This window comes from Gekko japonicus, unplaced genomic scaffold (genome assembly GCF_001447785.1).
Source record: "Gekko japonicus isolate JY-2015 unplaced genomic scaffold, Gekko_japonicus_V1.1 scaffold3125, whole genome shotgun sequence".
Taxonomy (NCBI): Eukaryota; Metazoa; Chordata; class Lepidosauria; order Squamata; family Gekkonidae; genus Gekko; species Gekko japonicus.
This window is the reverse complement of record NW_015163701.1, coordinates 132,643-160,151: the sequence shown is the minus strand read 5'-3', so window position 1 is coordinate 160,151 and position 27,509 is coordinate 132,643. Positions and strand designations below refer to the sequence as shown.

Sequence of the window (27,509 nt, the reverse complement as noted above, 5' to 3'; positions counted from 1 at the left end):
AAGAGTGGGGTTTGGGGAGGGGATGGAGGTCCGGACCTCCAAAGCAGACATCTCCTCCAGCAGATCAGGGGTCACAGTCCCAGGGGGCAACCTGCGGTGGAGGTCGGCCGGGGCAGGAAGTGGCACACTTCTTGTCCGACAAAGCGGAGGCTGGGTGGGTGTGGAGAGCCAGGCCCCCGACAGCCCCGATGCATCACAGGGCCCCCTTCCCCTTCCCCTGTTCCCATTGCGTTTGTTTGTAAAAGTGGAAATCAATTTTGAAGGTAATTTTCTGGAAAGACTGAAGGGGAGGTGGGAGGGCCAGAAAAGGCAGAGGTGGGGAAAGAGGCCAGGCGCAGCCCAGGGGCCGCTCTTGGCAAGGTGAAAGAAAATTGCATATTCAATCTCCATCCCCGAAGCTCCCTCTCGGCCGCCCACTGCCTGCTCAGAACCGGCCAAGCCTACCTCCCCTCAGCCGGGCGGGCGGGCCGGAGTGGCGGCACTTGCCTGGAATCCAGGGCCATTAATTCTCCTGCTCACTGGAAGAGGGCTCTTTCCGTCCCCCTCCCCATAGGTGCTCTGCTCTAGTTGGGGGGGGGCAGAGAAGGGAGCGTTGGCTGCCCCCCCCCTGGCTTGGGGAGTGGGGTTAGGGTCCAGGGCGTTAGGTGGGTGGGAGGGTGGCCAGGGAGGCGCTGGGCCCTCAGAGTCGCCTCTCTTGCCCGAGCCGCCTTGAGGAGCGCAGCCACGTGTGTGCCCGGGTGGGGAGGGGGTGGGGGGGATGGATCGTTTCTTCCTCAGCAGCCGCTCAGGCGCAGTATCGCCATGTGAGGTGACATTTGAATTTACAATTCCGCTGAGAAAAGCCATTAATTCACAAATTAACATTCCTCCCCCCCCCCTCTCTCTCCTCTCTCTCTCTCCTCTCTCACATGGATGTGCGAAGCAATTGAAAAGACAAAGGAAATAGCCCTGAGGAAGAGCCTTTACGGCTCGTCTGTCTGGGTGGGGAGATGGCTGCCCCTGCGCCCAGATAGATAAACCAATTACCTGCGCGGCCTCCCGGGCGGGGGCGGCTTAGGCGGCCTGGATCTCATGAATGCAAACCAGCCAGGCCCTGCTCGCCCCCTCCCCACAGCGGGCTCTGGCATGAGGGGAGGCAGGGGAAGGGGGGCTGGCTGGCTGCCCCCCACCCCCACACACACCCCTGCTGCAAAGCCTGGGGCTTCTAAAGGCCTTTGGGGGGGGCTGGTTCTCCTTGCCCGGCCTGTGGATCTGACCTCAGGATTCTGAGCAAAGCCCAGGAGGAGGTGCCCTGCCTGCCCGCCTCATCTCTTCAGGCGGCTGACCTCCAAGTGGGGCCTGGAGAGCTTCCAGAACTGCGTCTGATCCCCAGACCACGGAGGTCTGCTCCCCTGAGGAAAAGGGCCGCTTCGAAAGGTGGACTCTCTGTGCCCTCGTACCCCACCGAGGTCCCACCCCAGGCTCTACCACTGAATCTCCGGCAATTTCCCCGGCCTGGGTTGGGCAACAATGCTCCCTCTAAGCTGTGGAGTCCTGTGAGCCAAAATCCTACTTGGTGAGCGACTGGCATTCAAGTGGTGAGCGAGCGGTTTGGCTTAGTTTGCTCTGGAGCCCTCCTTCCTGAGCTGAGACAAAAAAATGTGTGAGCCAGAGGCTAAGAAACTGTGAGCTGGCTCACACTCAGCTTAGAGGGAACACTGGTGGGCAACCCTATAAAATGTGAACAAGCCTAGGGTTGCCTAGGGTGGGGCCTGGGGATCTCCCATTTTTACAATCGGTCTCCATCTGACAGAGGTCCGCTCCCCTGGAGGAAATGGCTGCTTGGAAGGGGGGGGGCTCTGTGGCCTTGGAGCATGCTGAGGCCCTCTCCTGGATCCACCCCCCAAAGTCTCCAGGTATTTTCCAGCCCAGACCTGGCAACCCTACCCGAGCCTTGGTGGCTGGTGTGAGAGTCCAGAAATCACAAAGAGGGGGGTTTTGTGAGGGTTCCTGGGAAGCCTTGCAATTTCCTGTGGTGGTCTTCGGTGGAGACTTCCTGTCTTTGAACTGTGCCGCTCCGAGATGGTTTGAAGTTGGTACCCTTCTTCACCCAGGGGATGCTCATGCCCCCCAAGCCCACCCCCATGCTCCCGGAAGCACAGCTGTCGTGTGGCAGGTCCAGGGCAGACACACAGAAGGGCTGCCCTTCCAGACCGACTGGGAGGAGAGGAGTTGGCCCCCACAGCCGGCTACAGAACTCGAGGGCAGAATGTGGCGGGGGGGGGCGAGGGGCGAGAGCCCTCCTTTGCCTGGGCCTGATCTGGTGGCCAGCGCAGCAGTGCAAAACCGATCAGTGATGGGTTTTGTCTCCTAGTTTTTGTCTCCTAGGTTTTGTATGGGAAGATCACGCCCCACGTGGCCTCTGGCAATGCCAGAGGGACCAAGTTCCTGTCCTTTCCTGGGCCTGAGGTGCCGAGGAAGCACACCAAGTCCTCCTTCGGTCACTGACAGATTTCACCTTTCATTTTTATTTTTATCTTCCAATCTTCACTTTATATTTTAAGAATAAATTCATACGACTGGCTTTTTGCAGCACAGCGAAACCAACCCCCCACCCCCCGGTTATGTACGATATAATGATTCAAATCACAGATGCAATATTTATCAGTGACACTTCTGCTTTCCTGTGTGACTCAAATTTAAAGAATGGAAGGTTAGTTGAGTATGTTGTATTGTGCAGATTTCACCTTTAAGGGCTCCCTGCCCCTCCAAGGGTCTACCAGCCCTTCAAGTCAAGGTGTAGGTATGTAGAAAGCCAGCCTGGTGTAGTGGCTGGAGAGTCAGGCTAGGCTCTGGGAGACACAGGTTCGAATCCCCCCTCTGCCGTGGAAGCTCGCTGGGTGACCTTGGGCCAGTCACACTCTCTCCGCCTGACCTACCTCACAGGGCTGTTGTGAGAATAAAACAGAGGGAAACGGTGTCAGCCGCTTTGGGTCCCCATTGGGGAGAGAGGCAAGGTATATGCTAAATAAATTGATAAAGAGATAATATTTGGGCCATTTATATGTGGACACCTTGAGAGAGGCAAGGTATATGCTAAATAAATTTGGGCCATTTATATGTGGACACCTCCACAGAATTTAACAGAGATGTCATACAGCCCCGTGCCTATAGTTTAAGGTGTTGTTTTCGCAACAAATATCTGGACAGGGGTCTCAAGAATGCAAAACACAGGAATCCATTTAGCCAGTAGAGGCCTGTCCCAACACACACGCTGGCTGTCCCTTGGCTCTATTCGCTATACTATATACTATGGGAAACTCCCCGCAGTTAGCGGTCCCCTTTCATTAGTGCATCTTCAGTATTAGACAATCCATATTTGCCCTCTTCATCCCTGGGACTAATAAAGTCATTTCCATGGCTCATGTATCCTTAGACCTGCTTCATACAACAATGCCTCTGTTGCCCTGGTACAATTTAACCCAGCCCTGTGCCAAGGAATGCTTCTACCGCCTTGCTGCCACCTTCTCAAGGCCACGTGTGTGGTGGGGCCACATGGCTTCCCCACCCCCGGCCTGGAAGGAAGTGTTCATGGCAGCCACACCATCCACTTAAGGTATTAATTGGGGGAGAGAGAGAGAGAACCCCTGAAAGGCCTGCCACTGGGATCTTGCTCCTCAAATGGGGGCGTGAAAGTCTTGGCTCAGCCACACAAGAAGAGAAGCCGCAGGAAATCAGAGGAGACGGGGAATTGGATTCTAGTGTGGGAGGTGGGAGCTGAAGTTGGGTTCCTAACCAGGGACAGGCTGTGGTTCACCGACCAAGAGGATGCCGCGCACGCCCTCACCACGTGCCCAGCCTAATTTCCAGGAGCCAGCAGGGAGGCCTCTTCTGCACTGGGGCTGGGAAAGGACCCAGGGGCTGAGCAAAGGGCCAGAGGCCAGGGCAGCCCGCCTGGGGCCTGAAGGCAGAAATGGGTACAGTCACACAGGAGCCCGGGCACCTCGAGGGGACTGGTGTTACCCCCATCCCTCTCTTCTCTGGAAGATCTACAGGGTGCCATTCTTGAGATTTAAGCTAGCACTTGAGAAGACATCCCGTATCGTAAGGGGGGGCAGGGATTTGGCCATTTCTGATCTTCAGTGAGGATCTGCTGCTTCAGGATGGCTTGCCCAGGACTGCTTGCCTTTTGCTATCCTCTCTGTTTCCTCAGTGCACGTAGCTCCCTGCCACAAAGACACTCCCCTACCCCCCATGCTGCCCCCAGGGCCTTGCTGCTGTATCAGTGCACAGCCAGAACGGCATGTTGTCACTGCTACTGCTGCTGCCACCACCGCCGCCGCTGCTCCCGAGCGGAGAGCAATCAGTGGAGGAATCGGCAGACAGCACCGGTAATTCAAACCATCCTGACCGTTCAGTGAACCCAAACCTGCTGACCTTGACAGTGCCGTGCAACTGCAGGCTCCAACCTCCCCACCTTGACTGAGGCGGTGGCAGCGCGGCAGCCAGAGGGCCTCCTGATATTCTCCCAGGGCACCTGAGAGCCCTCTGGTTGGGCCTGAAGATCAGATATACCGTACAGCAGGCAAGGTGGCAGGTGGGCATCGGCGGCTGCCTTTTATGAGAGAACACCCTCTCCTGGCGCTCCTGGTGAGCCAGCAGAAGTCCTTCACAGGCCAAACGCTTTTCTGAAGAAAGCCAGAGCCAATGCCTTGCTTAGGGCATTAGATTTGCCTGCCACAGCCCTTGGAATTGAGAGCTTTTCTGGGGGAAGACCAAGTGATTTTAGTACTGGGGAGAGGGGGCAGAGAGAATTAGGGGGGGTGTGGTGTGAAAAAACTATCCGGGTAGATCAGAATGTGGGATGCAGGAAAGAGAGGCGAAAGAAGCATTCACCAATGCACAAAATGACTAATTCCATTCAGATTTGGAATGCAAAATTTCCAGTTCAGATTTGCCTTTTTGAATGTAAACATTTATTGCTGTCCCCACCCCAATTCAAAATGTGGGTGTTTCATTCCTCTTGGCATCTCTTGGTTGTGTTGGGTTTTGGCAGGCGTCAGGTATAAGGCAGAAGGGGGAGGTGGCGACGGTTGGAGTGGATCTAGGGTCAGGAACTGAGTGCCAGCAGTGCACGACCCGAGCTGGACTCGGAATTCTTCCCCTCCAGATGGGCTCAAGGGCTGGGAGGGGGGGGAACCTTCTTGGCCACCAGGCAAAGCCACTGCCTGCGCTTCTGGGCTTTCCACTGGTGGCCTCCCTGGCCACATAGACAGCTATGCTTGAGGTGCTTGTCTTTCCGCTACATTTGGTGGTATGTCTCCGCTCCTGGCAAAACGGATTTCTGCTGGCACAGTTGGTGAACTGATGGTGCTACATATCTCCACCGCGCAAGTGCCCAGCAATGTGTTTTCAACAGGCCCTTCGCTAAAGATCAGTGGAGGAGGACTTGTGACCAGTGTTCCCTCTAAGCTGAGTTAGTGTGAGCTAGCTCACGTTTTTTTAGCCCCCGGCTCACACATTTTTGTCTTATCTCAGGAAGGAGGGCTCCAGAGCAGACTAATTTATGCAGCAGCCAAACCGCTTGCTCACAACTTTAATGCCAGTAGCTCACAAAGTAGGTCCACAGGGCTCACAAGGCTCCACAGCTTAGAGGGAACATTGCTTGTGACTCCTGAAGTCCACCTGGGGCATTCAGGAAGGTTGAAGAGGAGGATCTCCTACTTGCTGATCAAGGGTGCCACCTCCAGGTTGGGAATGGGGAGTTCCTGGAGATTTGGGGGTGGAGCCTGAAGGTGGTGGGGTTGGGGGAGGGGCCACAGAATGCCATACATGCTTTTGGTGAGAGCACTTGTGGACCCATTAGAGTGGTGTGACGTATTACACAATCTATAGAGTTGTGCTGGGGTGCGGAATTCAGATTTCCTTTCATGAATTACTGTTTCAAGCCCATGCTTAAAGAGTTACTGTTCCAAACCTGGGCTTAAAGAGGGTTAAAGAGTGCTACAAAGTTGAATCTGAAGCTTGTGAAAATTTCATTTCCTTGTCTAGTTGATCTAAGCTAATTTTAGATCTGCACATGGAACATCTTCACTGTCTTTCCTAGACCCCCTAGAGCTGCCCCTCATATTCCTGTCTTGCTCACAGCAGTAGACACGGCTCTCCCTTCACCTCCCCAATTTCATCCTCACAACAACCCTGTGAGGTAGGTTCAGCGGAGAAAGATGGACTGGTCCAAGTTCACCCAATGGTCTTCCTGGGAAGAATGGGGATTTGAACCCCCACCCTCAAAGGGCAACCAGACAGAGCAGCTATTCCAGGCACTGTGCCAAGGGGCCTACACTGTTCACACCCTGTGGGAGACCCTGCACTGCCCACAAGCACTGCTGACACTGCCTGGGAAATGGGTGGGGGACAGGCACTGTTCACGCCTGCACATCTGCCCTTGGAGCATGGGAGAGGCTGTCGTCCCCCCCCCTCCTGCGGCTCTCTTTAGCTGGGACTTTTTGTTGGGCAACATCACTCTCCTTGTGCACTGCAGTTTCTGCACAGGGCAAGAGAGGCTCAAGGAGGTCTGGGCACGCGTTGGGCAGACCAAGGGGCCTCCTTGCTCATGCCTTGCCCTGCACAGCCCCTTTCAGCTCCCTGGATGCACGGCCATTTTCAAATGTCTTTTCTCCCTTTCTCACAATACAAGAACTCCTTGTGGGCACTCCATGAAATTGCTGAGCTGTCGGGTTAGAACGGATAAAAGGAAGTACTTCTTCACCCAAACGGTGATTAACACATGGGATTCACTGCCACAGGAGGCGGTGGTGGCTACAAGCATGGACGGCTTCAAAAGGGAATTAGATAAGCATATGGAGCAGAGGTCCATCAGTGGCTATTAGCCACAAGGTATAGATAGGGGCTCTGGGGCAAGTGATGCTCTGTCTTCTTGGTGCTTGGGGGGGGTCAACAGTGGGAGGGCTTCTAATGTCCTGGCCCCACCGGTGGACCTCCTGATGGCACCTGGTATTTTTTGGGCACTGTGTGACACAGAGTGTTGGGCTGGATGGGCCTTAGGCCTGATCCAACATTGGCATCTCTTATGTTCTTATGTTCCTATGTTCTTATGTCTTCCTTGGCAATCCATCCCCCAGTTTTTAAACAACTGCAATTGCAAAGAGGAAACTAGACCAGGCGATGTTTAATTAAAAGGTCAGTTAAAATAGGAACCTGAGCTTCTAAATGTACCATTTGTTTTGCTTGCAAGTGTGTGTATTTTTAAAAAAAAAAATACTGTCATTTCTGTTGGTGCACAACAGTGAAACAATGCCATGGTTTAAAGAAAGGAAAGAGCATGGAAATTATTGTTTTAACAGCCATCATATGAGCTTTGGAGGTTTTGTCCCTAAGTTTGCGATGGTGAAGTAGCTGGGGGCTGGTGATTTGGGGGTGGGGCCTGAGGAGGGCGGGGCTTCATGCGGCACCCGGGTCTCGAACTGCTGAACTACCGACCTTCCACAGCCTGCAGTTCAGCGTCTTAAACACTTGAGCTACCGCAGCTCCATGAAGGACATTAGGTGTCCTTTAAAAACTACATTTCTTTTTTCTTTTTCTTTTTGGTATTCTGTACCTGTGAGAGAGCTTGGAAGTCATGGCTAACGTCTAGTGACCCCTAGTGGGGATTGGACATTTCAGAGAGGTGGCTTGCTATTCCCTGCCTCTGTGTCCCGGCCCTGGTATTCCTTGGAGGTCAGCCCTGCTTCGCTTCTGAGATCTGAGGAGATCGAGCTAGCCTGGGCCAATTAATGATGCCAACTGGATGAGGGGCAGGTGGATGTCCTGTCCCAGTTTGTCACGACGTGGCGGTAAACACCACCACCTGATGATTGCTGTGGATCAAACTAATCTATAAGGGGCAGCTAGAGGGACTCTGGAGCTGCAGTGGCTCAAGTGGTTAAGACGCTGAACTGCAGGCTGTGGAAGGTCAGTAGTTCAGCAGTTCGAGACCCGGGTGCCGCATGATGGAGTGAGCTCCCGTCTCTAGTTCCAGCTCCTGCCAACCTAGCCGTTCGAAAGCAAGAAATGGCAAGTAGATAAATAGGGACCACTTCGGTGGGAAGGGAACAGCGTTCCGTGCGCCTCGGTGCTTAGTCATGCCGGCCACATGACCACGGAAACGTCTTCGGACAATGCTGGCTCTTCGGCTTGGAAACGGAGATGAGCACCGCAACCCTAGAGTCGGACTCGACTGGCTTTCGAGCAAGGGAAACCTTGACCTTTGCCTTTTAGAGGGACTCTAGGCTGTCCTCTGACCTGACCAGGCCATGGTCCACTCCTGGGCCTGTCCCGGGGTGTCCCCACCCATTCCCCACGTAGAGGAGCATCCCTGTTTTCCTCTGTGAAATGCTGGCAGGACTGAGATGGCTCCAGCAAGGCTGCAAAGCCGCATTGTTATGGATGCCAAAGAATCTTCTTCTCGGGATGTTCCATAGCCAGGCACGGCCAGCACTGTAGGAAATCTCCTGATGTCTGTGAACCTCCCCAGAACTCAAGACCTGCTTGGAGCTAATGTCTCAGACACCCTCTTTCAGCTCTGGGGAAATGACCAGGTGTAGTGGTTAGAGTGTCAGGTAGGGTGGCCAACATCCAGGTGAGGCCTGGAGAGTCCCCAGAAATCAGTTCTCCTAGAGAAGGGGGCTGCTTTGGAAAGTGGACTCTATGGCTTTATTCCCAGCTGAGGCCCGTCCCCTCCCCAGACCCCGCTCTCCCCAAACTCTGCCCCCAGCCAAGAGCTGGCAACCAGAACACCTCGGGGGCCTCAGCCTCACCTCCGCTCTGCCGTGGGACTCTCTGAGTCCACTCAGGCCACCCACCGCCCTTTCCTCTCCGCCCCGGCGGCCGCATTGTAGGACTGCTCATCGTAGGATGCTGCTCCGGAGCTCTTTGGGGGACCGGTGCCATAGAACGTATGAAAATGGAAGGAAATAAATGAAGCCACGCATGGTAGTTGGTTCGGATTATGGGTTGCGCTCATTTGTAGTCAGGCAGTGAAGGCTTTAAGAGGGGGTGTACATTTTAAAAGGAGCTGTGGTGGCTCAAGTGGTTAAGACGCTGAACTGCAGGCTGTGGAAGGTCGGTAGTTCAGCAGTTCGAGACCCGAGTGTGCCGCATGACGGAGTGAGCTCCCGTCTCTAGTTCCAGCTCCTGCCAATCTAGCAGTTCGAAAGCAAGAAATTGCAAGTAGATAAATAGGGACCACTTCGGTGGGAAGGTAACAGCATTCCGTGTGCCTTGGTGTTTAGTCATGCCGGCCACATGACCACGGAAATGTCTTTGGACAGCGCTGGCTCTTCGGCTTGGAAACGGAGATGAGCACCGCAACCCTAGAGTCGGACTAGACTGGCTTTCGAGCAAGGGAGGCCTTTACCTTGACCTTTACATTTTAAAAAGAGCCAGGCCGTGTAGCTCTCCTGGTTGTTAAGAAAAATATGGCCCAATGGGGGTGATTTCTGTCTGTCTGAGCGGGTGGAGTCAGCTGTCAGTCCTGCCCACAGGCTGAGGTTATCAGCTACCATTTTGAAAACAACCCCGGCTTCCCTGGAGACCCATGGCTGCCGCGTCTCAAGCTCTGAGGGTGGCGCATCTTTGCTTACACAGAGGGTGTAACGACCGGAGGAAGTAACCACCAATTCGAGGCTGGTGGGAGCTTCTTCAAGACATGCAAAGGAGGCAGTGATGCCAAAATGGGGCACTGGAGCTCACAAAGGCAAATTCCACCTGGTTAATTTCTTCCAAATGCAAAATGTGAATTACAGATATTACAGAAGGCTGATGGGGGGGAGGATGCCTGGAAGTATCCCATGTAGACCAGGCAGGAAAATTCAGGGTATGATGTTACAGAGCCAGACAAAGCACCCCAGGCCGTGTGTCGAGCACTCAAGAGTCCGTGATTTTGGGTGGCATTCATTGGCTGAGACTTGCAGGGCTATTTTTGGGCAGGAACGCACAGGAACGGAGTTCCGGCTGGCTCCTGAGTTGGCCACGCCCAAGGAATTCCTTAGCATAATAGGCCACACCCAACAGCAGGAACTCATTAGGATTGGCTACATTAGGGGTGTGTGGCCTAACATGCAAAGGAGGTCCTGCTACAAAAAAGCCCTGGGTTTTGACAACAAACAAGGTAAACAGAATAAGGAGGGAAAGGTGGGTGTGGCTGGATGAGTACACTTCTGGTAACACGGCGGTGTGGCCTCATATGCTAGTGCTGTCAGGGGTGTGGCCTAATAGGCTAATACATTTCTGCTGTTGGGTGTGGCCAATTATGCTAATGAGTTCCTGCTGGGCTTTTTCTACAAAAAAAGCCCTGGCTGAGATCAACAACATTGCCAGTGAAGACACCTTTTGTTAGGCTGGCTTCTGTGGGGAGAAGGCAGCTGGGCAGGAGGGAGGCGGACCGAACGCCCGGCGGAACACACCGAGCAAGGATTCCTTTCATGCCCCAGGAAGAGGGCAAAGGCCCCCTGGATCATTCTCATTCTCTGACACATACCCTGAGTTAGAAAGGGTTCCTCCATTGCACGTTCACTGTCAGCTCCTCTGGGCTGCAAACACAAGTCTGGGGTGCTACAATTCATGGCATGATTGGGGGAGCTGGAGTGAGTGCCTTTTTGATACGTGTGTGTGTGTGTGTGTGTGTGTGTGTGTGTTTGCCTAGAAGTCATGGTTGGCTGCTGGCGACCTCTGGTGGGGGGTTTGGATGTTTCAGAAAGGTGGCTTGCTGTTGCCTGCCCCCCGCATCCCAGCCCTGACATTCCTTGGAGGTCTCCCTCCCAAGTGTTTGCCAGGGTCGACCCTGCTTTGCTCCCAAGATCTGATGAGGCCAGGCTTGGCCGGGCTATCCAGGCCAGGGCTGGAGTGAGTTGTCTTGACTGGAAGGGATTCTTTAAGAGACCTCTCCGCCTGACAAGCGTATCCCAATTACGGCGAAAGGCCACCCGCTCAGACAGGCTGTGTCCATGCCGTATTTGCCTACTCTGGCTTGAGAAATCCCGGGACATTTTTATTTGGGGGGGGTGGATCCTGGGGAGGGAGGGGGACTCTGCCGTGGGACTGCAGTCCACCTTCCAAAGCTCCCGTTTTCTCCAGGGAAACTGATCTGTCATCTGAAGATCAGTTATAACTCCAGGAGGTCTCCAGGCCCCATCTGGGTGTTGGCACCCCTAGACATTTCCTAAACACTCATGCATTTCATGAACGACACTTGCCTTTCCAGAGAATACCGTTATCGCCGATAGGGCTGCAAGCGACCACATTTTTAATAGCAGTTCAAAGTGCTTCATTTCTCTGACACAAAAAAGGTCCTCATAACACCCCTGCAGAGAAGATTTCTAAGACACTGGGCAGGTGGAGGCTGCCAGGTACTCTGGTGAGGGGACTGTGCCCGGGGAAGGGAAAGGTGGGGCCAGGGGGTGAGAGGCGGGGAAGTCAGATGGGAAGAGATGGGTGCCTAGATTGGTGGCGAAGGGAGCAAGCGCAGGAGACGCCAGAGGGAAACCAGGGGAAGATGTTGGGATTCTTTTTGAGTAAGTCAGCAGAGTATTACGAGACTGTGAGTCCATGGTGTGTATTAAAATATAAGAGTTTACTAAACCTAACATGGGGGAAAGGTACACAGGATATGAAAATAACAAAGACCTAATATGGCTACATCCTTGCAGCTAAAAGGTAAAACGGGAAGAGCCGAATGGCGTCTCCTTCTCTAGTCAGAACAAAGAACGTGAGGAGAAGTGTTGGGATTCCTTTTGAGTAAGTCAGCAGAGTATTACGAGACTGTGAGTCCATGGTGTGTATTAAAATATAAGAGTTTACTAAACCTAACATGGGGAAAAGGTACACAGGATATGAAAATAACAAAGAGCTAATATGGCTACATCCTTACAGCTAAAAGGTAAAATGGGAATGGCCAGTGTCTTCTTCACAGTCAGAACAAAGAGAGGAAGAAGAAGCCAATATGCTAAATACTTGACACCTTGGTTTCCAATCAGACTAGCAAGTTAGCTCCAAAGTTCCTGGGCATTCTATTGTCTAAACAGATTGGTTACAAACAAACATGTGACTTCCTGTTGATCATAACAAACATCATTAACCCTGTAAATACTGAAGTGTTTTGACTTGTAACACCCAACAGAAGAGCCAATGAGGCTGTAACGGAAGAGGAGCGGCCGCGGGAGTGTGTTGCCCCGAGCCTTCTGGCTTGGTCAAGAGACTCTGTGGGGTCTGCTCAGTTCCTCTGGGGAAGTGTGTCTGTGGGGTGGGGGGGGTGAACAGACAGCCCTGCAGGAGGGCAGGCTGCGTTCTGCCAATCCCTGCAGAATTCCTTGGTCCCCAATAACAGCATTAATTTGCCTGTCAAGAAAGGGCTGCTCCGAAGTGGTGTGTGTGGAGGGGGAGCCCTGCGAGTGTGACAGTGTCAGCTCTCTCGCTGTTGTTCGACAGTGTAAAATTAAATTAATAAAGCCCCCAACACGGGAAAACATAACAGGAAATTAATGGCTTTGACTGTCATTCGGATGCAGTCATTTGCAAGCCGGCTTTCCGCACCAAAGCCTTCATAAGTGCGGGCCGTTTCTCTAAACAAGCATAGTTAGGAGCCGCCTGTGAGGTGATTTTTTTAAACATTTATTTATTTATTTGCCTTGCTTGTGTCCTTTGAGCTGACAAAGCCCCCCAAACGTGAGAGGATCTCAGAGCAGCCGGGGGGGGGCTGCCTCTTCCACCCCACGCAGTGCCAGCCAGCTGGTGGGTCGCTCTGTTGTCTGCTGGGGGACGGAAGGTTACCCTTGGCGGCGGCGGCTGCTTCCGTAAAGAAAAGCATCCTGGGAAGTGGCGGGGGGGAAAGCCCCCACCTTGTTTGTGGGTCACAGCCTGGGAGGGAGTGGAAAGGAAGCACCTTGTGTGCTCCCAGGTGAAGGGGCTAGCAGAGGAGAACCTCCCAGAGGGGCGGAAAGCCCAGCAGGCCGCGTTTTTTGGGGGGGACCACTGTGCCTGTGTCCGGGGAAGGGCGGCCAACAGTGGGTGGGGACATTCCTGACAGAGCCAGGGAAAGGACCTCCGCGGGGCAGAACAATGCCATAGAGTCCAACCCCCCCCCGCAAAAAAAGCAGCCCTTTCCTCCAGGGGAAGTGACCTCTATCGTCTGACAGATTAACTGAAATTCTGGGAGGTCTCCAGGCCCCACCCGAAGGTCGGCAGTCCTAGTCGGGGGCAGTCTGGGGAGGAGGCGGTCAGGGTAGACTTCTGTCCCCCCCCCGGCCACCGTGTCACTGGCTCTTCCATCACCCACCCCCCAAGTTCTCTCAGGGTAGCTGCCAGCCAAGCGCACTGGGATCCAGAGAGATCCAGGTGGGGGCAGCCGGGCAGCGGAGCAAAGTGTGAGTCCTGCGGGGCCACCCTGAAGACCAGCCAAGGCACTCAAGGCCTGAGCATGCCCACGAAAGCTCATATCTCGAATAAGAGCACTGGCAGTTAAAACAAGGTTTTGAACAAAGGCCATGTCTGACTTCCATTGCTTTAAAAATTGTTGTTGTTGTTGTTATTCTGGGACAGTGTCTAAAAAGGGCTTTGTAGCCATTTGTTTTATTTCGTTAATTTCTACCCCACCTCTCTCATTGCTAGAAAAGGTTTACAAGTTCATAAAAACAGGGCGACGATAATGAGACACCCATAATCCAGCAGATAGAGAAAATGTGGTAATATCAATAAAAATCACTCCTACGGCCTCAGCCCAGCAGAGGAGCTCCTGAAGGCAGTGTGTGACGCACGGGAGATCTATCTGTTCTCCTTTCCAGCCCATCACTCCCAGGAGACACGGAAGAGGCCTTGCTTCTCTCTCTCTCTCTCTCTCTCTCTCTCTCTCTCTCTCTCTCTCTCCCCCCACCCCCCTTAGCAAGTATATTCACCCCACCAACCTAAGTGGGAATCCACCCCTACCTGTCATGCATTTTCAGTCAAAAACCTGACATCTGGAATGTGGCGATGTGTGATCCAGTGTGAAGTTTATGAATGCTGTTCACATTGGTGTCTTGAACCAGAGGAGTCCTGGGCACTGTTCCCTCTAAGCTGAGTTAGTGTGAGCTAGCTCAGTTTTTTAGCCTCCAGCTCACAGATTTTTGTCTTCGCTCAGGAAGGAGGGCTCCAGAGCAGACTAATTTATGCAGTAGCCAAATCACTCGTTCACAACTTTAATGCCAGGAGCTCACAAAGTAGAATTTTTGCTCACAAGGCTCCACAGCTTAGAGGGAACATTGGCCCTGGGTGCCTCGCGTCTGTGCACCAGGGCACCTTGGAAGCCCCACGGGATCGGTGGCTTGAAGGGCTCAGCCCCACCAGGCCCAGCAGCCTTGTCAACTCTGGGTCCGTGGGGAAATACCTGGAGATTTGGGGGGTGGGACCAGAGGAAGGCGGGGTTTGGGGAGGGGAGGGATATTGCCATAGACAGTCCACCTTCCAAGATGGTCGTTTTCTGCGGGTGGACTGAACTCTGTCGCCTGGAGATCAGTCATAATAGTGGGAGATCTCCGGCCACTACCTGGAGATTGGCAACCCTAAACATGAGGTTGGCCCAGTCTGTGAGGAGGGGATTCCAGACCATAGGCAGAGATCCCCTCTGGGCATGGAAGGAGGCGGAGAGCGTCTGCTTGGTGTGGACCATCCACACCTGGCACCTCCACCTCTAATCATTACCTCCACACAGTAGTATAGTATGAGCACAGCATAGGGTAGTATAGTTTGGTGCAGCCTATTAAAGGTAAAGGTAAAGGCCTCCCTTGCTCGAAAGCCAGTCGAGTCCGACTCTAGGGTTGCGGTGCTCATCTCCGTTTCCAAGCCGAAAAGCCGAAGACTTCTCTGTGGTCATGTGGCTGGCATGGCTAAACACCAAGGCGCACGGAACGTTGTTCCCTTCCCACCGAAGCGGTACCTATTTATCGACTTGCAATTTCTTGCGTTCGAACTCCTAGGCTGGCAGGAGCTGGAACTAGAGACGGGAGCTCACTCCGTCATGGGGCACACTCGGGTCTTGAACTGCTGAACTACCGACCTTCCACAGCCTGCAGTTCAGCATCTTAACCACTTCACAAAATAGTGAGCAAGCTTCCAAGTTCACTATGTCTCCTCTCTAAGTCAGCGTAGCTCTTCAGATTTTCACTCCACACACTGAATTTGCAGGTATAAACTGCATATTGTTTGTATTATTTACTAATGATCTTCACCGAGATGCTTATTTGCATAGTAATGAAGAGCAGGCATGCAGGCCTTTTATTGCACGCCTGCACATACACTTCATTACACTTTGCGACTCTCCTGTTGTTGCACCCATGTTTGCATTCATCCATTTGCATCATTAAGCATCCATTTGTCTAGGCACACGCCACAGGGAATGCCTGCCAGTCCCCTAAATGAAGGTTCAGCCCCTTTTGCCAACAGGGGGGGGCACATGTGTCCCATTTGTGGAGCCCCTGACATGCATAGCCTTAGCCACACACCAAAACCAGGTGTGCTAAAACACAAAGAGATTTGGAAAAGCTGACGTACACATAGGAGAGCCAGTTTGGTGTAGTGGTTAGGAGCAAAGATTCTAGTCTGGGAGAACCAGGTTTGATTCCCCACTCCTCCTCCACCTGCAGCCAGCAGGGTGGCCATGGGCCAGTCAAAGTTCTCTCAGAGCTGTGTGCTCTCAAGAGCAGTCCTCGAAAGAGCTCTCTCAGCCCCACCTACCTCACAGGGTGTCTGTTATGGGGAGTGGGGAGGGAAAGGAGATTGTAAACCATTCTGAAATTCCTTTGGGCAGTGAAGGGCAGGGTATCCAATCTCCTCCTCCTCCCCCTCCTCCTTCTCCTCCTTTTCTCCTCCTCCTCCTTTCCTGAGAGATGAGTAATCATTGCCAAAGTGGATGTTTGTACACGTCATACTCTGTGAAGTAGTTTCAGAAAGCTCCTCTATCGGAACCTGGGAAAGAAAACGTAAAAGGGCTTATATTAAGTTGCAACAACTATATGATGTGGTACAAGGGGGACCTCAGGCATTTCTTGGGGGCGCAGCAACACCTTACCCTTCCTAGATCCCCCATGACTGCTTTCAAGCAGACACGCTTAGGGGATCGCCTACTCCCCGGGCTCGTGGGGGGGGGGCTGTTCAGGTCAGGAGTGTGGAACACCAGGAGAAGGGGCTGAACGGCTCCCTGCCCCCACAGGACACTTTTCCAGCCTGGAAGAGACCCTGGTGGTAGTGGGGGCCTGCCCCCCCCCAATTTGCCCTGTTGGAAAAGTCCACACGTGGCCCTCAGGAGATGTGGGCTGCTTCGGAGGGTAAAGTCGAAGCCTCTCTCCCGATCCAGCTGGGAGCTGAGTTCTGAGCATGGCCCTCACTGGGTGGGCAGGTCTGACTGGGAGTCCTGGCTGGCCACCTTGGCAGGGAGGGCGGGAGGGGACTGTGACGCATAGAGTTAGGCCTTCAGACGTAGGGGCTCAGGAAGTTCCGGTTCCCACTGCATCAAGCCAGCCTCTTCAAGAGGGCCCGAGGAGTGGAGAAGAGGGAGGGAGGCGGGATGGTGTGGCCCCCCTCTTGTCAGATCTCAGAAGCGAAGCACAGTCGGGGCCTGGGTGGGAGGCCCCCCCAAGGAAGACTCTGCCCCTCACTCTGGCCTTGAAGGCCCCTTGCTGGGGTCACAACTTGACGGCACTTTATAGACAAGGAGTGGAGAAGGGCTCTGCTCTCTCACAGTGGGTCAGGCCCACAGTTACTTCGCTGGCCTCTCCCCCTGTCCCCTCATGCACATGGCAGGTCTCTGCATTGCTAATCAAAGCCACTGAATCTGGATCCACCCATGCTGCAGAAATGGACTAAGGGGATGTGTGTGTGTGTGGACTGTACCACTTCTGACTCCTCAAGGGCGGAGGTTGCCACCAGTGCTCCCTCCAAGCTAGCTCACAGTTTTTTAGCCTGCAGCTCACACATTTTTGTCTTCGCTCAGGAAGGATGGGGCTCCAAAGCCAAACTAATGTATGCAGGAGCCAAATCGCTCGCTCCCAACTTCAATGCCAGGAGCTCGCCAAGTAGAATTTTTTGCTCACAAGACTCCACAGCTTAGAGGGAGCATTGGTTGCCACGACAATGCTTCCTGTGATAGAAAAGAAAAAATCTGCCACATGTTGTGGCCTGTCCAGTGCTTGATGAGCACGTGGCTACAATCAGGTCTTCAGAACAAGGCTTTGAGCAAGCACCTTGTGTGCGCCACATGCAATCCCGGAGCCGGAGAAACCTGCTCTTGGGAGCCGCCTGCAAATGCTTCCTCAGCATTCTTTCAGGGTCTTGCGGGGGGGGGTTCCTGTCAGATCGTGCTTGAAAGTGTTCATTGAGCCAGAAGGCCTGTCCGCTGGGAACCCTGCCCAGAGGTTTCCGGGGGTACCAGTTGGAAAATGGGGACCCACGGTCTCCCGATCCCTCCCTTCAGGAAGCCCTCCTGGGATTGGGGAGGGGGGCTTGTGATCCCTCTCCAGCCGCCTCCCCCTGGGCCCACGGCCTCCTGGAAGAGCAGAGGGAAGCCGGGCCTATCTGTGCTGGCTGGGGCCGGCTGCCGTGAATGACAAACGCTGCGTATTGATCGCTTTCTGAACTCGTCCCAGCCGATAGAAGGTAATTAATGACTCCATTTGCCTCAGTACCAAGGAGAACAATTGAGTTTGAAACGGCAACAACTGGCAGTGATTTGAAAGCCCCCCCCCCAGGGGATATCTAAGAAAGAAGCTGGCTGCCCCTGGTCGTCCAGGGACACAGGGGGGGGCACCTGGACGGGGGGGGGGAGTAAGAAGGGGATGGGTGGAGAGGGAAAGTTTGGGTTGAAGGATATCCCGTTAGCAGGGTGATTTCAGCAAGAAGGGACTCTTTGGTCTAAAGCAAATGGCTTCTGCTCTGTGGAAAAACTGGCGCCCAGAAGACCATGGGGTTGGTGCCTTTTGAGCTAGCCAAAGTGGCCCCCACAGTTAGGAATCATCCCCTTGGAAGCATATTAACAGCAGCCGAGGACGTGCAAATGTAGAATCTGTCTGGTGTGTTTTTATTGCCCTACCTGTTCTCCAACGAACTAAGGGGCATGCCTAGTTCTCCCCGTCTTCATTTTTGCCATCCATGCAGAAGGCTAGATGGAGAAGGTCTGACAGGCCCCTGTTTTCATGGCCAAAAGGCGGACTCAAACCTGGGACTCCCCAAACACCAGCCTGGACCTCAGTCTGTGTAGAAGGCCAGGCCGGCTGCTTCCCGCCCCTTCCCCAAGGACATCCTCCTTCTGAAATGTCCCGCCATGGTGGATCGTTGGTTCTTTTTCTAGGCAGCATTCCAGATCAGCTCCTCTCACTTCTCCTCCTCTGGTCCTCTGCCACCAGGGTCCTTTCAGACATGGGAGACCTCAACAGAGAAGAACTGACCAGGAAGGTCTGGTAAGGGTAAAGGTAAAGGTTCCCTTGCTCGAAAGCCAGTTGAGTCCGACTCTAGGGTTGCGGTGCTCCTCCGTTTCCAAGCCGAAAAGCCAGCGCTGTCCGAAGACGTTTCCGTGGTCATGTGGCCGGCATGACTAAACACCAAGGCGCACGGAACGCTGTTACCTTCCCACCGAAGTGGTACCTATTTATCTACTTGCAATTTCTTGCTTTCAAACGACTAGGTTGGCAGGAGCTGGAACTAGAGACGGGAGCTCAATCCCTCATGCGGCCCACTCGGGTCTCGAACTGCTGAACTACCGACCTTCCACAGCCTGCAGTTCAGCGTCTTAACCCCTTGAGCCACCGCAGCTCCTGGAAGGTCTGACAGAGGTGCAAGACAGGTCATTAGGTGGAACTTTTCTCTTTTTTTTACTACTACTTTCCTGGTTTTGTGGGATCAGCCATTCAACAAGGCTCCTGTCTGCAGACCACAGTGGCTCCTGGCAGGGGAAGGGCCGTGACGGAGGCCTTTCTGGCCTGGGATTGCCAGTAGCCCAGAAGGCCACCTCACCCAAGCGGTGACACACCGTTTATGGACCCTGATTGACCGTTTGGAAGTAACTGGGAGACCGCTCCTCACTCAGCAGGCCGGCTCAGGCCTTCTCAGTGGGCCTCACCCCCAGGGAAGTGTGAATCGAAGCCCCCAGCCACTTCTTGGTTTTGTACGCTTGGCCTTTTCTCAGAATTTGGAGGGCCTCTGTTTCTCCTCCTGAGGCATCCTAGGTTGCTTCCGGTGATGATGGGCCATGAGTGGGGTGGAGAAGGACATGGGCTTTCTGGATCTAGCCATTCATCCTCTTCCGGGTCCCTGAGGAGTTCAGAACTAGCCGCTTCCACTCTGGCATGCAGGCCGGGCCCTTCCGGCCTCAAAGCCTGGGCCAGCCAGCCGTGTGAACTTGTGCCTCAGAGATCTGCCACCGGTGGTGTATCCATTGGCTTTTCCTGTTCAGTTTCATCTCATTTCCGAGCGGAATGCGAATGTTATGATCCCCAGACAGGAAGGCATTTGCTGGAGGTTCTGTTTTTCTCTTTTATGGCAGAGCGATGAGCACCCTCTCTTTCTTCACAGCACCCTGGGTCCCTGCGGGCCTCCACCTCTCTCTCTCTCTTTCTCTCTCTCCTGCCCCCCTCCCTCTCCCAGTCCCTTTCTCCACCTCGGTCTGCACGGGGGTGGGGGGTGGCCTGTCGCGTTGCATTGGAGGTCCCTGAGTCAGTGTGCCAAGCGGCAATAACCCCCACCACAGAACTATCAGTGGGACATGATTGATCAATTGAATTCCATAGCGGCTGAAAAATGTGGGATTAAGTAGTGTATTATACGCACAATGAGTTGAGGCATGATGTTCATTTCAAGTTCATTTTGCCACCAGACCAGGCAATCAATAGCGGCAGCAGATATCATATATCACCTTTCTCCGTACCAGGGAGAGCACCATAATCTCTCGCAAATTTAGAGTGACAGATTTGTCAAGATCTGAAGGGCCCTGAATAAATGAAGGAAAAGAGAAGCTTACGGTGGCTTGAGAGAGCTCAGGTTTCCGCTCCCACAGACAAAGTCGCAGTGCGCGCGCGCGCACGTCTGCATAGCAGGAATCTGTTGCCGGGCCTGGTAGATACTGGTGGCTGATTGCATTAATTGGATGGCGGTTCAGTTTGCGCTGCCCAGAACAGAGATGATTTAGGACTCCGGTTTCAAGGCTTTTCAGGGACGATATCACAAAGAAAAGGTGATCACTTAAACTTAGCTGGTTCTCAGCCTTTGGTGTCATTTGACTTGCTCAGAACCCTCGGTGGGCAAGTAGGGCTGAGGAAAAGCTCAGGATGGGCAGGACTGAGGTTGATAAAATCATGCAGGGGGTGGAGAGAGCGGAACAGAGAGAGTGTTTCTCTCCCAATCAACTCCCAATCAAGTTGGTAAGAAATCGGTGCAGGACAGATAAAAGGAAATACTTTTTTTACTGAACAAGAAGAGATGGCTTTGAAAGGGGATTAGACAAATCCAGGCAGAAGTGGTCTATCAATGGCCGTTGTGGGGAGGTAAGGAAGCCTTCATCTTACAGAGGCAGCAAACCTCGGAATCCCTGGGCCAGGAGGCGGCATCAGAGGCGGCCCTTGGCCCTGGCCCTGTTCCTTGACCCTCTGGGGTTGGCACCTGTGTGAGACTACGTGGGCCCTCCCTGGTCTGATCCAGCAGGGCTCTTCAGATGTTCTCGCCTTCCTCACTCAGTTCACTGGACCACACTGACCCTTACATGTCCAGCAGCTCTGCTTTTTCCCATCTGCCTTTTATTTTATTTATAGAGGTATTTTAGACTTTTCCAGACGCCCAGATCAGTTTCTAAAAGCTCAAAACAATTCATCATTTTTTAAAAAAAATTAATAAAACATCAGAAATAAATCAGCGCTCAAGACTCAGGAATACAGACCACCAACAGAACAGAAGCCAGTGGCTGGGAATGAGCAGCCTGAGACGGGATGCGGGCAAGGCAGAGCGGAGGCGGGTCTCTGGAGGAGGGGGGAGTCCTCCTGCCTTCAGGCGGAAGAGCCCTTTCCTTAAGGGATTGCACGAAGGGCCTGGGGGTGCTCTTCCATCTCCTGTCGCTGGTGGACGGGCTGGTCGGCTGGCCAGTGCTGCTGTTAAAAGTATTTTTTGCATCCATTCTTTGGCTGGGCCATTATCTCCTCTCCTAGAATCTGCTGATCTGGCTGCATTGATCGCTGCCGTCTCTTCACATGGAGCTGTCTTTGAAGACAATCAGAAACTTTGGCCAGTTCAGAATGCAGCTGCTCACCTATTCACTAAAGCTGTTTTTAGCATAGCGTGCCTTTTACCCTGTGACGTATCCCAATGGTCAGTACCTTCTTTCTGTGCCTTTCTACAGCAGCCCATTCCAAACAGGCTGCCAGTCCAAGTGCGATCTCCTACCTCTCTAATGGCATTTTGAAGTGCTCTTTAGGACAACTTCCTACAGAGTTTTATTTGGAGCCCTGTTCCACCTTGCCCTCCAAAGCTTTCCCTGTACTTAGAGAGGCTTTTCTTTCTAGAGTAGCTCACCACCACCACCTGACCTTCGTAAGGAATTGCCCACTGGGAGGGCCGGGAGGGCTCCCAGCTTCCCTTCCAAGTCCTGAGGCCTGGCCTCCGTGTCTCCCGCTGCCCAGCATCTGGTCACCACGGGGACAGTTTACTGCCTTGTGTGCCTTTGGAGGAACAGCCACTTGGCAACTGCCTGCCTTCCCCCTGTCATTCCTTTTAAAATACCGTGTCTGAGACAGTGGAGGTCTTTGTAGTACAGAGAACCACTACCAGCATTAAAAGTTATAAAGTATTTATTAAAAAGAAAAAGTCCATAAGCATACTTTTAGCACAACACCAAATTGAACAAGGGATACAAAAGAAGTAGGTAAAATGCAAATCCTTTCTCTATACATGCCCTGTCAGATGTTAAAATAGGACAGGCTGTTTAGCTTAGAAGTGACACATCTCTGTATAGTTACCATTACCTTGAAGCTCCCTTCAGCTGTCCAGGCCGACCACATGGTCAATAGCTGCCTCCTTAGTCGGGAGTCCTGCCTCTTCTCATGGCCACAGCACCCAAGGAAAAGAGCCCTCTTTCCTGTTGCAAGGAATTTATTACCATATCTGTTTCTACACCCACTGACCGGGTCACGTCACATCAAAGAAGCATTTCCTAGGGCTTCTTCCTGGAGATTATGCCTGGATCCGTTCTAGCCTAAAGTCCTCCAAGGTTGCAGTCACACACGGGCCAGCTGAAGCGGAAGGGAAGTGAGGCTGTTCCCTCTGGAGGAATTTGACCCACAATTGCGAGATCACACCTCCTTTCGCAGCTACAGGCGCAGCCCGTCACAGTGTGATCAGGCGCAACTTAGTGTGAGTGGGGGGGTGCCACTTGTTTCCCATGCACCTAAATGTGGAACGGCATCTCCGCACCAAGGGCCCCCGATGGGTATGTGATGATGTGCATACTGCAAAGGGGGGGGGAAACGACAGCGAGCCAGGAGGGCCCGATCAGACCGTGCCGACTAAAGTGGAGAATCCGGCCCAAAACTGGCTAAACATGTAATGAACAGACTGGCATCAAAGACGCTAGAGATACTCAACCATCATGCCAGTCTATCATTGATCTCAAAGTGAAACTGTTAATGACATTATTGTGACAGTAAATACAGTTAATCAACGTTCATGAAGTAATTGTGATTATAAAGTTATATGAAGGCCCCGGTCACACGGAGCATTAGCCACACTAGAGGGACGGAAGATAGGCGGATTTTCCGGGCGCGATCTCACCGCCACATCTGGGAAGCGTAGAGCTCCCGTGGCTCACCCGAGGCTTCCCGCCGAAGACGCGCGGTAAAAAAGTAGTACCTCGGAGGTACTAGTTTCCGGAAACCGCGGGGCAAGGGCGGGCGTCTGATCGCGTTTCCGGTGGCATCCGGCGCCCGCCCATGTCCCCTTGCGAAAAGGTGTTGTTGTTTTTTTCGAAGTCTGCAGGGATGCACACAGGCACCCAACGGGGCATGCGCATACTTCAGGTTAAAAACAAAAACACAACCCCGTTTGCCGTGCCGCGCCGCTTCTTTGGCGCATCGTGTGATCAGCACCTCCCCCCTAACCACGAGACCTCGACGGGACCGTGAGGGGACACCTGATCGCGCAGTTGCGCGTTATTTTGCTGCGAGGCAAACAGCCACGCCCCCCCCCCACGATATCCGGCCCGTGTGACCGGGGCTGAAGTTATTTTGATCGTTATAAAGTGATTGCTCATTACAAAGTGGTTGCCGATGAGAACCTCCGGATTAAGTTCCGTTCCGTCTCTTTGCCGTGCAAACATGACGCCTTGATTTGTAGAACGCTTGACGTAACGTGCCTTTTGAAGATGAATTACTGATTAACACTCCTTGAAGATGTTTGTATGACACGCAGAAACCGTGGCTAGGAAAATAATAAACCCTTAGTGAAGGTTTGTTCAGATGCAGAGACGTTTTATCCTCACAACAGCCCTGTGAGGTAGGTCTGGCTGAGAGTGTGTGTGGCCCAGGATCACCCAGCGGGATTCCATGGCAGAGTGGGGATTCGCTGAGGAGACACTGAGGGGTCTGACACTCCAACTGTGACACCCTGCTGGCTCTCGGAGCGCTGGGGCAGGCACTGCTTCAGTCCAACCTGTCTTCTCCATCTGTCGGGGGTCCTCTGCTGGGGCGAGAGGGAGCGGGCCTGCTGACTGACACCGGAGGAGCCGGACTAAGGGCGGCCCCCTCGTTCTGCTGTGCCTGGCAGCCCCTGGTCCTGTGCATGAGGGGAGGGGCGCTTTGGGAGCTTCCCCCCAAGGGAAAGGCTGCGGAGGCCCCTCCCCCAGCGGTCTCCCACTGAAGCGGGGGGGGGACTTACGGACTTGAAAATGTCTCTCCTCCCATCCTGTAGACTGTGCAGAGTGAAAGTCAAGCTTGCCCAGACTCTGCGCTGTCCGCCTCTTTGCTTGCGGGCCGCCCTGCTTGCCCCTGCCTGGGGTTCCCTTCCATTAGGACCAGCCTGGGTCATGAGAGCCCCCTGGAGAGAGAGTTGGCCACCACGGGGGTCCTGCGCCCCACACACTGCTGCTCTGCAGTTCAGTGACCCTTTTGCCATCCAACGTTGTGCACCAACCCAGATCAGCCGTGTTGCCGGGTACTCAAGGAACATGGTGTTAATGTGCTCCTTCGTCTCTAGGGGGTGACCAATCCCGGGGGGTGGTGGTGGTGGTGATGTTGTTGTTTTTCACCTGGGAAAGTTCTCCCGGGAGGAGGAAAGACTGGGGGCTTAATGGTAATGGGTTTATTGATAGGAAGAAGCAAAGAGGCAGTGAGAGCCAGTTTGGTGTAGTGTTTAAGTGCGCAGACTCTCATCTGGGAGAACCGGGTTTGATTCCCCACTCCTCCTCCACTTGCACCTGGCTGGATGACCTTGGGCAAGCCGTAGTTCTGATAAGAGCTGTCCTTGGAAAAGAGCAGTTTCTGTCAAGAGCTCTCTCAGCCCCACCAACCTCACAGGGGGTGTCTGTTGTGGGGAGGGGAAGGGAAAGGAGTTGTAAGCCGCTCTGAGACACCTTTGGGTAGTGAAGGGGGGGTAGAAATCCAATCTCTGCTTCTCTTCTTCTTCTTCTTCTTCTTCTTCCCGTGCCCTTTGCCATGCCAGATAGTCCCTCACAGCGAGGAGAGGCCCAGCCTGCTGTGAGGCAAGGCAATGCCATAGCATATGGTGGGGAACCCCGAGGTGGGCGGTGGATTCATTTCCCCAGCCGCCAACTAGCCTCGGTGGACCTCTTTGGCAGGACAGGGGTCCAGGCAGGAATGGCAGCAGGGAGGGAAATCCAAAATGGCAGCAGCAGCAAATGGGACAACCAGCCATTCCGTGTCAGGATTAGTCCCTAAATCGATTGTCTGGTTTCTTTTGTTACCAGCCTATTTGGGTGTGTCTCCTTCTCTGGATGCAGAAAAAGCAGGTGGAGAGGTGCCTAAGGCCTAAAATTGATCACGCGTCTATCCAAGATTCAAAATGTACTTTCCACACGCAGCAGATACATTGCAGGCTCCTCCACCGTGCTGATGTGTTTGCTTTCTACGGCCCACCTGAAGGCAGAAACGGCAAAAAGGGGGGGGGTTCGTTGCCCTGATGAACAGCGTGGGCAGCATGGTCCCACTTCCAGGTGCCGTTGCACCAAAACAGTTCTGAGTTCCACCACTCTGAATGAGAACGGTAATGATTCCTGCGCTTGGCTCCCTTAAGAGCTTAACTCTGGCTGGGTCGTGCCTCTTCTTCTTTCCAGCCACATCATACTGTTGTAAAGAGTTTCTCTCGATTTAGGTCAAGACGGGCCTGTCTGTTAGTCTGCCTGTCTCGATGGAGGAGTGATCGAAACCGGTTTTGTGCTCAGAGCCCTTGGTTGGCAGCGATCCCACTTTGTCTCTGTGGAAGGGAGGTGGGGAAGGGAAGGGTTCTCCACAGAGAGGGGGAGGAGGGGGAGGCAGTGAACTTGGATTAATCAATATGTAATATTGTCCATGGTCTTACAAGTGATATCGTATTCGGTTACTGTATATAATGCAATATTGATTATATCATATTGTATAATCACGTATAAACTGACATATAGAGCAGTCGGGAGGGAGGTAACAGAGTTAGAGAAGGACCATTTCTTTGGGCTCCTCTAACAGATGGCCCTGGAGGACCCTGGGAGGAGAGGGCACATGGGCCAAAGTGGCCCTGAAAAGCTGTTTGGTTGATACCTGTTTGGAAGTGCAGTCCAAGAGCTACCCTCACGCCGCTTGCTGAAGGCATCGCTCCGAGGCTAGCTGCAGTGGAGGCATCCTTGCTGATTGCTTGGATTTGCCCCATCTTGATCATTTTTTAACAGTGGGAACCAAGAACACACAACTCCAGGCTGTGGGCCACGTCCCCACGATGCTTTTGCTGATACAAGCCCCTGGACCCAAGTGACCTTGCTACCTCCAGCACAGGGAAGGAGTCACTGAGAGAGGGCAGGGTCTGGAAGCCCACCAGTTTTTCCCTCTGAAAGGGAAGAAGAGCACAGACCCCCCCCCCTCGGAAGTGGGTGGTGAGGAAGTGTCTGGAGGGACTCCCTTGCCAAGAGAACTGAGAAACAGTGCCGGGTACTTTCCAGGGCAAGCCTCACTAATGCCCTGTCTTCTCTTTCTGTATCTCCCAGAAATCTCCGAGGGCTCTGTTCCGAATGGCGACTCCCAGAGTAGTGTGGACAGTTTGCGGAAACACCTTCGTGCCGACACCTTCACGCAACAGCAGCTGGAGGCTTTGGATCGAGTCTTCGAACGTCCTTCTTACCCTGATGTCTTCCAGGCCTCGGAACACATCAAATCGGAGCAGGTGTGACGAGCCCTGGGGAGAGCTGGCAGAGGCACCCGGGCGGGCGCTGGAGGGAACAGGGGCTGCCCACGTGGGCTGTGCTCTCAGGCGCAGAAAGGGACGGACAGCCAGGCCCTCTGTCTAGAGGAACCACCATCGTATGAGGGGAGAGCGAGGGAGTCTCTTGGCAGGACTCTCAGCAGCAATCACACCAAACTACAATTCCCAAGACTCTTTAGGAGCAGCCACGTCAATGAAGCTGACGTCAAGCCAGTTTACATTTGTAGTGTGTATTTACACTTTCTCTGAGCAGGATGAGTGCAAGAACATTTCCAGTGTTCTGGGTGCTTTTAGATGCTCACACACCGCATGACACTCTTTTCTTCTGGCGTACCTTTGCCTCTCCTTTGAAAGGTCTCACACACTCACAGACACACTCATATCTGCACGCAACCCCTCCACAGGCAAATGGACAAAAGCCCCTAGGAATCCATGGACCACAAGTCTGCACCACAATCCCCCGGCCAAAAGCCCATGCATCTGACCCAACATGGCTTCCCCCTTACATATACAGGCCTGCCTAGAGCCATAAATCTCCCCCTCTCTGTCTCCTGCCTGCCTGCACCCATGCGTTAATGCAACCGTCTTCAGACAAATACGCACACATGCGCGCGCATGCACACACACAAAAAAAATCTCGCATTTTTATATGCCCACATATTTTTGTATACAAGCTCCATTTGATTATTTCATTGTTTGTGAATTTGCCTAGATTTTCCTCTCTTGAATGAAACAAACGTCAGCAGTTGTTGTTATCAAGAAAGCAGTGCTCTCGTCTTTACCTGGGGCCTTACGGAAGGGACACCACTGATGCTTCAGCTGCCCTGATTCTGTGGGCGCTGCCCACGGACTTCCTGGTGTGAAATTTGTGCTGAAGTCACAGTTCACTCCCCTCTTCTATGGGCCATTGGCCAGATTGCTGGCAGCGTTCGCCCCTCGCACAACACTTTTTGCAGAGAGCTTTATGGAGACACAGATGGATCCCTTCAGTGAGAGAAACACTGGCTATGAATCTGTGATAGAAGTTTTTCAAACAGCCCTCCTGTAGTTTGCAGGATAATTTACATTAT

General features: G+C 53.3%; 1 protein-coding gene across 1 annotated transcript in view; it reads left to right on the top strand.

The window, feature by feature from the left end:
* Nucleotides 1-27,509, top strand: part of LOC107107514 (paired box protein Pax-2a-like) — a gene marked incomplete at its 5' end in the record, with an annotated part of 81,004 nt that overhangs the window by 22,797 nt on the left and 30,698 nt on the right. Inside the window, one exon of the mRNA XM_015407824.1 lies at nucleotides 26,225-26,400. Coding sequence (XP_015263310.1) covers nucleotides 26,225-26,400 — 176 coding nt within the window. The remainder of the gene's footprint in view (nucleotides 1-26,224; nucleotides 26,401-27,509) is intronic.